This window comes from Periplaneta americana, chromosome 7 (genome assembly GCF_040183065.1).
Source record: "Periplaneta americana isolate PAMFEO1 chromosome 7, P.americana_PAMFEO1_priV1, whole genome shotgun sequence".
Lineage (NCBI taxonomy): Eukaryota > Metazoa > Arthropoda > Insecta > Blattodea > Blattidae > Periplaneta > Periplaneta americana.
Genome location: NC_091123.1, coordinates 181,565,500 through 181,578,442, shown reverse-complemented (window position 1 = coordinate 181,578,442; position 12,943 = coordinate 181,565,500). Strand labels below are relative to the sequence as shown.

Below are 12,943 nucleotides of genomic sequence, written 5' to 3'. Positions count from 1 at the left end.
CTGCTTTTCAACTCCAAGCATTTTAATGCACTTCTGTGTTGTAGTTGGAAAAATTAGTCCAATCTCTTCTCTCTGCGAAAGAAGTTCAAACCAACCAAGTTCAACAGAACTTTGTTGTAAGAATTTGCTACAAGTTGTGTGCACTGTGGAGAATGCCTTGTTTTATTATTTCATTTATTTTCGAAGTCTATTCGTTGTCTATAGTATAGGCCTACCTCTAGGGCCCATCTGTACGCAGCTGTTAAAGTGTAGTTTACCCTGCTTCGAAGTCATAATCGTGGCTCGAAACCCACGTATTAATACAGGGACATCATTTTATTTTAACTTCAATTTTTATTGTACCTGAGTTTTGAATGTACTTCACTCCCATCCCCCTCTACTAGTAAACTTCCAATCGTCCTCCACACAGAACCAAGGCCGCGTATGCAGTACTGAGTTAGTGAGTATAGTACGTTCCAGAAATATGTTCGCGCTTTCCAGTAACGAAAGAGCTTTCAATATTGAATCGTATTTTCGCACAGGAACTGTTGTCCGTTTGCCTACGTCGTATCCCGGTTTCTCCCACCTGCTTCTGCTCGCCCCTCTGTAAAGTCTAGTAGCTGGGCTGTCTTAGCTCTTTTCTGAAAACATTAATTTCTGTTAGGAATTGGACGTCTGTTTAAAATAACTTAAATAAAAGGGCCTCGTTAAGTAATTAACTATCACGTGATTCCCCTCCTCCCTTTCTACAACCCTGCAACAAAACCACTTGAACGGACAGTAGATAGCATTTCTGAGTAATTTTTCTTTTCGGATCGGGCAGAAGTGAAGATTAAATTTACAGTACGTAAGGTACTCTTTTATAGAGTAGATATAGAATTACTTCAACATGAGTTACTAGTACGAAGGACGAAACTGGTAATTGGAATTAGATACAATAGTCTATAGTGCGATAATATGCACAAAAGAACTGAAGCCTGTATCGAAATGGATGGCCATCATTTAAAAAAAATGTGTTTAAATATCCATATTATGATTATTTTTCAATTTAACTTCATTCTCTATATTGTACGCTAATGTGCTGTAGACAGTATAATATACACTGCATAATGAATACGTCCGAATGGATAGTTAAATTCGTGACTAAAAACGCTAAGTGTTAATACTGTACTGTATTTTGATTAAACAAAAACCTAATGAAAATTATCTAACTTAAAATCGCAATATTTCCGAGTTTACATAAATGGATGAACTACTTTTCTTCCCCCCTATACCTAGTAAAGTGATTTGTATTTTACTCCAGTATCATCGAACTCCAGTCTTGGAAGGGGGAGCAAGCGGTATTTCCGGTTATCAACCGTTAATCCAGAGATATAGCCAGGTTAATATTAAAAATGTTAGTAAAAATAAAATGATGTCCCTGTAGTCATGTGGTCGAATCGTCTTGGCTTGAGGCCGTCCTATGACACGAGAAAGCTATCATATCTGTCTGTATACAGTGTCATAAGGACAGTAGTCTAAATATTTTGTTCGAAAATGAGAGAGAATTCTTCGAGAATGTAGAAATATACATACTTTTGTTCTGTTTCTAATAGTGTCATTTAGTCCACACCTGTGGAGTAACGGTTAGCGCGTCGATTCCCGGTCGGGACAAGTTACCTAGTTGAGGTTTTTTCCGGGGTTTTCCCCCAACCCAATATGAGCAAATAACGGGTAACTTTCGGTTCTGGACCCCGAACTCATTTCACCGGCATTATCATCTTCATCTCATTCAGACGCTAAATAACCTTAGATGTTGATAAAGCGTCGTAAAATAACCTACTAAAATAAATAAAAATAGCACCAATTAGAAGTAAATCTGATTTGATAATTTATTTTAAAATAAACCAATATACTCAAATATTGTGGAAAGTAAAGACTATAAGCAAGACATTTAGGGTGCTATTCATAGACATTTCGCTAGCCCGGGCTACGAGCGTGCTAAACAGGATTCATATGTTATCATATCGCTAACACTGGTTTATGAATACGAAAAACGTTAGTTCGCTGATCATCCACCGAAAGCTCGCGCTAAGAATGTCTATGAATACGGCCCTACAAGTCACTGTTGCCATTAATTAGATTTTCAAAATTTTAGTACAGAATCATATACGATGAAAATAATATGAGGCGTTCCGTAAGAGAAGGGGCAAACCCGCCAAGGACACGTCTGTAAATAATGATAATTACTTTGTACACTGAAAAACGAATACCTTTATTGAAAATTGCACTATTATCAAATACCTTACTATAATAATACCGGAAGCTAGCGAACGACGATGGTGCTGCTACCTACCTGCCGGGATGGAGATACTCGCGAAACAAGCTGTAGTCAACTGCAATGTATATTGTTGCTGGGCTAGTTAATTTGTTAATAGTTTTATGAATTAGTTTACTTACTTACTTACTTACAAATGGCTTTTAAGGAACCCGAAGGTTCATTGCCGCCCTCACACAAGCCCGCCATCGGTCCCTATCCTGTGCAAGATTAATCCAGTCTCTATCATCATATCCCACCTCCCTCAAATCCATTTTAATATTATCCTCCCATCTACGTCTCGGCCTCCCCAAAGGTCTTTTTCCCTCCGGTCTCCCAACTAACACTCTGTATGCATTTCTGGATTCGCCCATACGTGCTACATGCCCTGCCCATCTCAAACGTCTGTATTTAATGTTCCTAATTATGTCAGGTGAAGAATACAATGCGTGCAGTTCTTTTTGAATTAGTACTAGTGTTAAAATGTCAGGGTGTATATGTGGTGTTTATAATTCTGACAATTGCAGCATTACAAATTGCTCCAAATCGTACTTTCGATTTCCGACAGATCATAAAACGTGAGTCAACAACATTCTTTAGTAGGCCTAATTCCTTCGTCTTTGTGTTGATAGAAAAATACAAATTAGTTTTTTTTAGACCTAATAAATAAATAGAAGTTAAAATGTATTGGATTTTAAGGTTTTATCAAATTAAGTTTTACTGTTGTCCACATGCCTTTACTAATTATTAGAAGCATCAGATTATTATCAATTTTATCTTTGCAGTTGTCAGCAATGCGTATATAAAACATTACTGTAAATTCATTCCTAATATCAGATTGATTTTGTCTCGGTAAACCAAAGAAAAAATATGTAACAATTAATTACGGAAAGTAATATGAAGTATGCAATATTTCTCATAATATGCAGCTTTGATATAAAATAATAATTTACATTAAATATTATTCAACATTTGTTAAGTGTTTCATATATAATTCCACATTAGTAACTCACGTTTTAAACAATAGTCCGAATCTCGCTATGTTAATATTTGTGTATGTGGACGTAATTCCATCCCTCTCCGCTAGATGTCAGGTCCGCGATTTTTCGCACTCACGCCAATGCTGCTAGTATACAGCTGTCCGGTATTATTATAGTAAGGTCACAGTCTAGTATATACAGTCACGAAGCTTAATACTTACTAAATATGCAAACGTAGACAGTTGAAATATGCCTCCATAGATAGTTTCTCACCACCAGGATCGCTACTATCGCGTCGTCACAGACTTTTTCCCTAGCAGACCATAAAATGTATTGTACTTTCGATATCGTGTTCTTTTGAAAAAATTAACATCTTCCTTTCACTATTGAAATATGAAATACATAAGGTTTATATATTATTTTCATAAAATATATATTATATTCTATAAACTCACCTTCCTGGATCTTTCGGAAGAAGGATAACTCTAACCTATTTTTCTTACATTTTATAGTACTACAAACGTCTCCTTGTCCCATATTATTATTCAAATTATTGTATTTTAGCCATTACATTTATTACAACCGATAACGAACATTTCACAGTTTACATAGCTTTTCACAAAAATGCGAAATACGGCACAGTCAATGCTTTTTCGATCTAGACCAGGCCGTAATGTATGTTCGGGCTTTCTATTTCAGTGTATGGAGCTCAGTGAAATATTACATTTTTGCTTATCATTGCTAAGCTTTATTTAGTGTAATGTGTCCATAAGTTCTGTTTACTTCTTGTTGCATAATATGTTGCAGAAATAATTACAAAGTTGTGTTATTTTAATGTGAAGAGAATTTTACATGTTAACATAATCTGTTCGCGTCAACATTTCAAGTTTAGAATAGAAGCTATTTTGAGGTTTAATAAAAAATAATTTATATTGTGATTTCAATTTAACACATCTACCTTCCTTAATTTTAGACAAAACATTTACCATACCACTCCTATGAAATTAGTGTACGTACAATTGTGTTACTTCGTCTCTTAAGTAGTAGATAAATACAATAATTCAGTACTCAATTGTAGTATTAAAATACGGACAAATTGAATGTCCGGGGTATCATACATGACATTATTCTTGATTATAATGTATGATTGCGAATTTAGGAATATAAGTTAAATATAGTAAACATAACCTATAATTTTCATATGAAGGCAAGGCATTGGAGAGCACTAAAATTAGACAGAAATGGGCAACTGGTACAGTAAACATAATCTATAATTTCAACATATCTAAATATCCGTGCGGTGCAATTGAAAATTATTGAATCATACATAAATGAATGTACAAGAATTTCGCAATATTTAATCGAAATAAAAGCAGGTATTACACATACGAACAACGTGATTTTCACACCATAAATAATATTACATCTTAACTCGCAAGTGAATTATGTCTGAAGTGTCTCATAATCATTGTTTTAAATTTTATTAATGCAATTACACTACATTTTAGAGAAACATATGTTACTTTTTATGCATTCCAACTAATTTATATGGTTGAAACGCCGCCCTTCGTGATCGGGTTAAGCGAGTCACATGGTCTGCCTTACGGCCTGTATTAGATCACGATGGCTGTGGCACAGTCTATTGTTCCTAGTACTCACAGCGCTCCAAGCGGCTAGCAAATATCGCGAGATTTGCAAAAAATCACCCCAAGCTTCGCGACTGAATATATTAGACTGTGGTAAGGTATTTGCTATTATTCTTGTTATTATTACGGCTTCTAAAGTGCGTTCAGACTCCCCTCTTCTGTTTCGTTGCACCGTTTCCATGGTAATCCAGTAGCGTGGATATTTAGGGCGGTCCGCCTCTGTTAATTGTCTGCACAACTCTGCTATGGCTTTAAAACGCTGGAAGTTGTGCTGGAGCTCAAGCAAGCAGGAACCTACCGCTTTGGTATGTTGAGTCTCTCAAGCATTTACTTCGGGATGTCATTCAAAGTCCCGTGATCGCACCTGGGAGGAATCCAGTACGCAGGTCAACGCCCGCTCACCAGTGGAGCTACAAGGAAAGCAGGTGACGTCACTGGAGCATTCTTTTGAGCTGTGTCGTGTTTGGGCATAGAGTTCTGCGTAATGGACCAAGTACTCTGTCGGGCTGAGTGGTTGGGATTCTAGAACATTTCCCCTGCTAATCCCATGAACATGATCAGACGAGAATTCCAATTAGGTTTCAGATTTGCGCATATCTTTGTGTATTAACGCCCTCGAAGCTCCGCAACTGACGGTTTCTCACTAAGGAAACTGAGGTTCGTTCCCCAATACATCGTACAGATTAGTGACAATAGTGAGAAAATGCTCTCTTTTACTTTCTTTGAACTTGTAATCATATTTATATGCTTAAATACTCTTTGTCCCTTGTGGCAGCTCACAAATAATGTTGAAGATTTCTAAATTAAATTAATAGAGAAAATATGAGGAGCATCGAATCAAAATGAATTTAGTCCAAACGAAAATACTTTTCAAAAGAGAGCAATATTGAATTAATCAGTGCATTTGTCAATACGTTTATTACGCGCAATATATTTAACTTTATTTCAATCGGTAATTATGTATGGAATTATAGGATGGGGTAGCTCATTTAAATTTTAATCCACTTTATTTATTACAGAAGAAAATAATTAAAATATGTCTTCATAAACCTATTGATTTTCCATCTCAAAATTTGTTTCTAGACTTTAATGTACTTAACGTAAGACAAATTTATTATATTGTATTAATAAAATTGATACATAAAAATCGAAATAATTTTTAATTATATTCTCATAATTATGAAACAAAAGGTATGAATTCTTTAAGATTGTTTGAACCAAAATGCAACACTGTTACAATATTTAATCATAGTAGTAATTTAGGCCCAAGAATATACAACAAATTTATATTTAAATATCCTAATCTTGTGAATTCTAATAGTTCTAGTATTAAATTAAAAAGGTTATGTATGGATTTTATAAAAATTGAAAAATTGTAAATTTAAATTTATATACTATAATTGCATAGTAGACATAAGACAAATTGTATTGTATACTTCTTAATTTCAATTCAGGAATCCGCCCCTGAGCACGAGTTCTACTCTTTCAGGGGCGAGCTAGAGTTTTTCTGTATATATTATATTTTATGTTACAATTATTAGCAAACTAATAAATAAATACATTTGAACCGGACAGCGTATTTTTGTACAGTAGTGGCAAAAAACCGGACCGACGGAATAATCAAAGTCCCCGAAATGAGCCATTGCGCATGCCACGCCCGCATTCACAAGATAGCGAGTAATCTATTGGAATTGTTGTAGTTTCGACTGCTGACGTAGCCCATTTCGAAAGCCATTAGAAAATAAGCTGGTAAACTTCATGTTCTGGGAATAATAAGTTAATTAAGTAGTAAAATATAGCTGCAATCGAAAACTATTGGGAATAAATTTGAATAAGAAACAAAAAAAAAAAAAAAAACAAAAAAATAGTTTCGTTTCCAGGCAGGATTCGAACCACGAAAGTCTTAGTTACCAGTCTATCGTGGCTCTGAAGTGAACAAGGCTCTGAAATCAGCTACAAGGGTCGGTCCGGTTTTTTTTGCCACTACTGTATATTTTGTATGTGTATATGTATGTATGTATTTATTCACACTGAAAATGGGTATATACCCGGTGGCAGTGGTAACTAATTACACTCAATAATGACAATTAATAATAAACACAACTAATAAAACAATAATTAATAATAATAATAATAATAATAATAATAATAATAATAATAATGAGCATCCTAAATTAAATGAAGCATGGTCACTTAAAATAACATTTAAAGTAAATCTAATTTGTATCTTAACCCTAAGTTCGAACTAAGACCCACGAGTGTGACAGGTTCATACCTGCACAAGTACCTTTCGGCACTACACTTATTTCGCTGTCAACTCACTCACTGCACTGATTCTACCTGATTTCACTAACACTTCTAACCATTTCACTGTTCAAATACATTGCACAGCCACTTCACTGACACCAACACTTCACTTACACAATAGACTTCACTGACACTACACACTTCACTCACACAACACACTTCCTCACTGATAGAACACTTCAAATAACAAGATATCAATTAAACCCTTTAAGTAGTGTGTATAATATACTACCGTCTATTAGTAAATTCTTTAAGCCTATTTTTAAATACATTTTTGGTTGTTGGTAAAGCCTTTAGTAAGTCTGCAGGTAAAGCATTCCAGTCCCTGATAGTACGATTGAGAAAAGAAAACTTTCCGGTGTCCGTCCTCTGTCTTCTTTCTCTCAATTTATATGAGTGGTTGCTTCTTGAAGAGTAATTTGGCGGCTGCAAGTTGATTTCAGGTAATCAAAAACAAAATTGTGCTTTGACTGTCTCATTGGAATATGCCTATCCTTCTTTGGGTTGGCTGTCTGTGATGTTCCCTTTATCGGAATTTCTCTTTCTATTGCCTTCCTGAACCTTCCCAAATCTGGGCCAAGACGAGGCTGACCACGAAACACGCAAAGATGTAGGGGGCCTGCATATTTTATAACATCCACCTAGATTCTCTCTTGCCTTTTCGCCCACGAAGAGTATTTCTGTCTGGTGGATGGAGGTAATAATACAGGGCAATGGATCCCATGCTCTGTGAATCACACCCGTGGGTTGACGGAACTCGTTTCTGCGTTGTCGGCGACTGTAATTCTGGGTCTTTAGGGAAACGAAACAAAAAATCTGGAACACACGAGAGAGGGGGAAAGAGTAAATGACGCCACGTAACTCGGTTTTATGGTTTATGTATCTTTTTCAACACCTGCTTCCACAGAAATTTGCGATAACAGATATGGAACTTACTTCTTACACCTTGCGTGCTCGCTGTTTATCTTTGTACATGTGAAATTTTTACTCGTAAAGAGGAACTATACATTAATCTGAATTATTTTTTTATTGTAGTAACAAACCTGAAAATAGAAGCCTGCAACTAATTTCATACAGAATGCACATAGTCGTAAAAGTTTATACTATTACCCTTCATAATATTAGTTAATTTATTATGAAGTAGGCCTTTTAAATTAGCAGGTGAAGGTATTCATCATGTGTTGAACTCTCCACACTCTTTTGAACTTCAGAGATCATTAGGCTAACCCTTAAATTGACAAAGTATCCTATAGGATACAACAGGTTAATAGGCTATATGCTATAATTTTAATAGTATAATAGAAAAAAATTGGTAGAAAATTTAAAATTTCACAATACTATAATATTGTACAACACACAAAAATAATATACATTGCGATAGTTGTTTTCTTTACGGTCCGACAAAGTTTAATAAACTAGTGTGAGAAATGAAGCTTTGCCAAGTTAAAGTTTAAACATCATAAAATTGATGATCATTGTGTTTACAAACGTAACATTAAAGTGTAGATTATAGTAGTCGAAACTTGCCATAATCTTATTTTTGCTCTACATATTGCACGGAGTCTGCTAATACCTGTTCTGTGAGAAACCATTGTGTGTATTGAACTTTGGCTGAACCCCGACAGATAGATTGAGGATGGGAATGGAACACACCGATACGCAATTAGGCACTCATTCGGGCACGTTGCGCCATCTCCATCTCCAGAGATTAATTTATCTTGCATCCCTGTCATTGCAGTTCGTGCTACATTCATATGCCATAGATGTAATACACGGGTTCTTCGGTTTTCTTTTTATTTTAGAAGAACCTACTCTGAGAAAGTCCTTAAAGTCCATTATCTAGAAAATTCTAGATCGCTGAAGACAACTGTAGCATTTATCGTTACGTTTCAGTACAATACATTAGTTAACGTTAAACCAGATTAAAATAGGAACAATGAATTGAGAAAGTCAGTTGCCTTTGTCTTCATTGTTGTTGTTATCATTATCCTTAATATTATGTTTTATTATCGCTATTGCAGTGGTTGTGTTATTGTCGTATTATCCTTGTTAATTTTGTAGTAATTATCGTCTTCATTGCCTTAGTTGTTGTCTTCATTGCCATGATTATCGTTAGCATTGCCGTGGTTGTCATCTCCATCGTCGTGATTGTAGTCTTCTTCCTCGTGGTTGTCGTTCTCATTGTCGAGCTTGTAGTCTTCGTCGCCGTGGTTGTCTTTCTCATTGTCGAGATTGTAGTCTTCTTCCTCGTGGTTGTCGTTTTCATTGTCGAGCTTGTAGTCTTCTTCCTCGTGGTTGTCGTTCTCATTGTCGAGCTTGTAGTCTTCTTCCTCGTGGTTGTCGTTCTCATTGTCGAGCTTGTAGTCTTCTTCCTCGTGGTTGTCGTTTTCATTGTCGAGCTTGTAGTCTTCGTCATCGTGGTTGTCGTTCTCATTGTCGAGCTTGTAGTCTTCTTCCTCGTGGTTGTCGTTCTCATTGTCGAGCTTGTAGTCTTCGTCATCGTGGTTGTCGTTCTCATTGTCGAGCTTGTAGTCTTCTTCCTCGTGGTTGTCGTTCTCATTGTCGAGCTTGTAGTCTTCTTCCTCGTGGTTGTCGTTCTCATTGTCGAGCTTGTAGTCTTCGTCATCGTGGTTGTCGTTCTCATTGTCGAGCTTGTAGTCTTCTTCCTCGTGGTTGTCGTTCTCATTGTCGAGCTTGTAGTCTTCGTCATCGTGGTTGTCGTTCTCATTGTCGAGCTTGTAGTCTTCTTCCTCGTGGTTGTCGTTCTCATTGTCGAGCTTGTAGTCTTCTTCCTCGTGGTTGTCGTTCTCATTGTCGAGCTTGTAGTCTTCGTCATCGTGGTTGTCGTTCTCATTGTCGAGCTTGCAATCATCTTTGTCGAACTTGTCCTCTTCGTGTTTGTATTTATTGTTGTAGTTGTCATTCTTATCTTCGTAGTTGACTTTTTTTTTCCAGTCTACCTAATTAGATCATCATGAAATCTATACTTTCATTCATGTGTTTGCTGAATTGTAGACTAATAAAATAAAAGTTTGTACCAGGGTCCATGTTCTTCATTCTTTAACAATTTTTTTTTCAAATGATTCGACAGTGTGGTAGCAGTCAGTTGTCATAATCCTAGCCATCTTGACTTGAAAATAAAGATGTAGAACCAGTTTTTATTTTACATATTTATTTATTTTTGGTATCTTGTGTTTGACAACTTCACAAGAAATAAAATAAACATAGTTTAAAGAAAACCTTCTGTCACTGATAAACTACCATTGCCTCCTTATTTTCCGCGATATTTCTTTTTCCTTCTTATCCCTGTTTAATTTTTATTTTCATTTTTTACACTTATCATTCTCTCTCTTCCCCCCCCCCTTTATATTTTCCTCTTCTCCTTTATTCCTTTTAGTTAGTTACGAACAGTCTTGCATATTTTCAAAGTTCTTTCATTTGAATTTTTATCTCCAGAATTCTTCCCATTCCAATCGGTATTTTGCTGTAACTTCGCATGACAATGTGTGTTATTACTAGTGATCACTTAACGTAAATAATTTACCGTTTGCGGTGTTAGAGCGTTGGAATGCAAGTCGAATGGAATTTGGAACGACGGCAACCCTGACCTACATGGAGACTGGCTGCTGTCCATGATATCAACGCTCGAACTAGATGCAGAATTGGCAGTCACTCTTCTACAAGTGGGAACATTCTTTTTTCTGACCGCACTGTTTCTTTCCTGCAGTTGGCAGCGAGACGATGATGGCGCCCAGCGTGTATCACCAGCAGCAGAATGGCACTCAGCAGCAATCGCCGCCTCCTCCGCCTCCGAGCTTCGTGCTGACATCTAGTAGCAGAGAGGAGGAAGCACCGGGAAGTCCTCACAGTCTGATCATGACTGACGATGTGGACTCCGCTCTGGGGGGCAGCGCCTCGCCTGACATCAACGGAAAGAGGTATCCGTCACTATGATCTAGCTGGCTTTGCTTTGTAAAACCTTATCACTATATTTTATGACAGCTGATAATTACAATTTGTGTTCTACAGCGAATCACTCTTAGATCGTCCAGACTATGTATTCTTAGTACAGGGACATCATTTCATTTTTACTAACAGTTTTAGGGCCGATTGTATAAACCATTTAATCTTAGATCAGAGGTTAAATTGATCCTTGTTCTAGCTGAACTTGGAATTTTGTGTTGTATAAAGTCTAATCTGAGATTAATTTGTCTCAAACTACAGTCAACTTTGACTGAAGAAATTTCTCCGATTAAGTTAGATGATCCAAGTTCAGTTATTTCTTTTCTGTTTGAAATATACGAGTGGCAGACTGTGCAAATAGAATAACCATTGTTATTAAAATTAATACATATGGTAGTTACACTTATATATATATATATATATATATATATATATATATTTTAATTTCTTGCCTTAATACACAATCTTATATTTTATATGGCTGTATCGTGTTCAGCAGTATCAAATAACATAAACCTATAATTATATTATGTTTATAACAAACATTAATTATTAATGGATGTGATAGGTACATTCATAAATTTCCAATTTGTCGTTTTATAAAGCTTTATTATGTTTAGCAGTATCAAACACCATAACAGGATAACAATTTGGAGAACAGTCAACCTTCTTCTTATTGTCCGCCATTATTTACATTGCGCAAATAAACCAGTGTCTCCAACAGTGTGTACGGAAAGTCGCCAAAAAGTAGTTGTAAAGTCGCTAGATTTCTCATTAATCAACAAAGAATATTAAATTTTGTCACAATGGGGTGCAAAAAAGTTCGCTAAACCCCAATTTGAGCAATACGGAAGTTAAAAGAAATTGTTATTGAAAAAGAGTTAAAGTCGCTAGATTGGCAACACTGAACAAACTTGTACAACATGGTCAGCGCATCACATATTTCACCTGTTTATGCGATGTTGCCAAATCCTTTTCACGTGAACTTAGATTCCATTTGAACGAAGGTAATTGATCGGAGAAAAGTTTTATACAATAGAAGAAATGTCTGAACTCGGTTCACTTTTCGATCTTCGATCAAAGTTGATCTTTAATCAGGGAGTTTTATACAATTGGGCCTTAGTATTAACCTGGCTATACCTTTGGATTAACGGTTGAAAACAGAAAACATCGTTTGCTACCCGCTTCCACGAATGGAGTTCGATGATACTGACGTAAAATACAAACAAATCACTTTACTAGGTATAGGAGGGAAGAAAAGTAGTTCATCCATTTACGTAAACTAGGAAATCTCGCAATTTTGGGTTTGATAATTTTCATTAGGTTTTTGTTTAAACAAAATACAGTACAGTATTAACAATAAGTGTTTTTACTCACGAACTGAGTTATCCATGCGAACGTATTCATTATGCAGTGTATATTATACTGTCTACAGCACATTAGCGTACAATATAGAGAATGAAGTTAAAATGAAAAATAATCATAATATGGATATTTAAACACATTTTTGAAAATGGTGGCCGTTCATTTTGATACAGGCTTAATTACCAGTTTCGTCCTTCGAACTAATTCTATACCTACTCTATAAAAGAGTACCTTACGTACTGTAAATCCAATCTTCACTGCTACCCAATCCGAAAAGATAAAATTACTCAAACATGCTATCTACTGTTCGTCCAAGTGATTATGTCGCAGGATCGTAGAAAGAGGGGAAATCACGTGACAATTACTTAACGAGGTCCTTTTATCTGAGTTATTTTAAACAGTTGTAT

At 35.9% G+C, this 12,943-nt stretch overlaps 1 protein-coding gene across 6 annotated transcripts in view; it reads left to right on the top strand.

Annotated features, from left to right (window-relative positions):
* The window catches only part of nuf (rab11 family-interacting protein nuf), a 791,668-nt gene that overhangs the window by 484,855 nt on the left and 293,870 nt on the right, over nucleotides 1–12,943 (top strand). For all 6 annotated transcript variants that reach the window (XM_069832014.1, XM_069832012.1, XM_069832013.1 and 3 more), the window contains one exon: nucleotides 10,936–11,146. In XM_069832014.1, coding sequence (XP_069688115.1) covers nucleotides 10,936–11,146 — 211 coding nt within the window. The remainder of the gene's footprint in view (nucleotides 1–10,935; nucleotides 11,147–12,943) is intronic.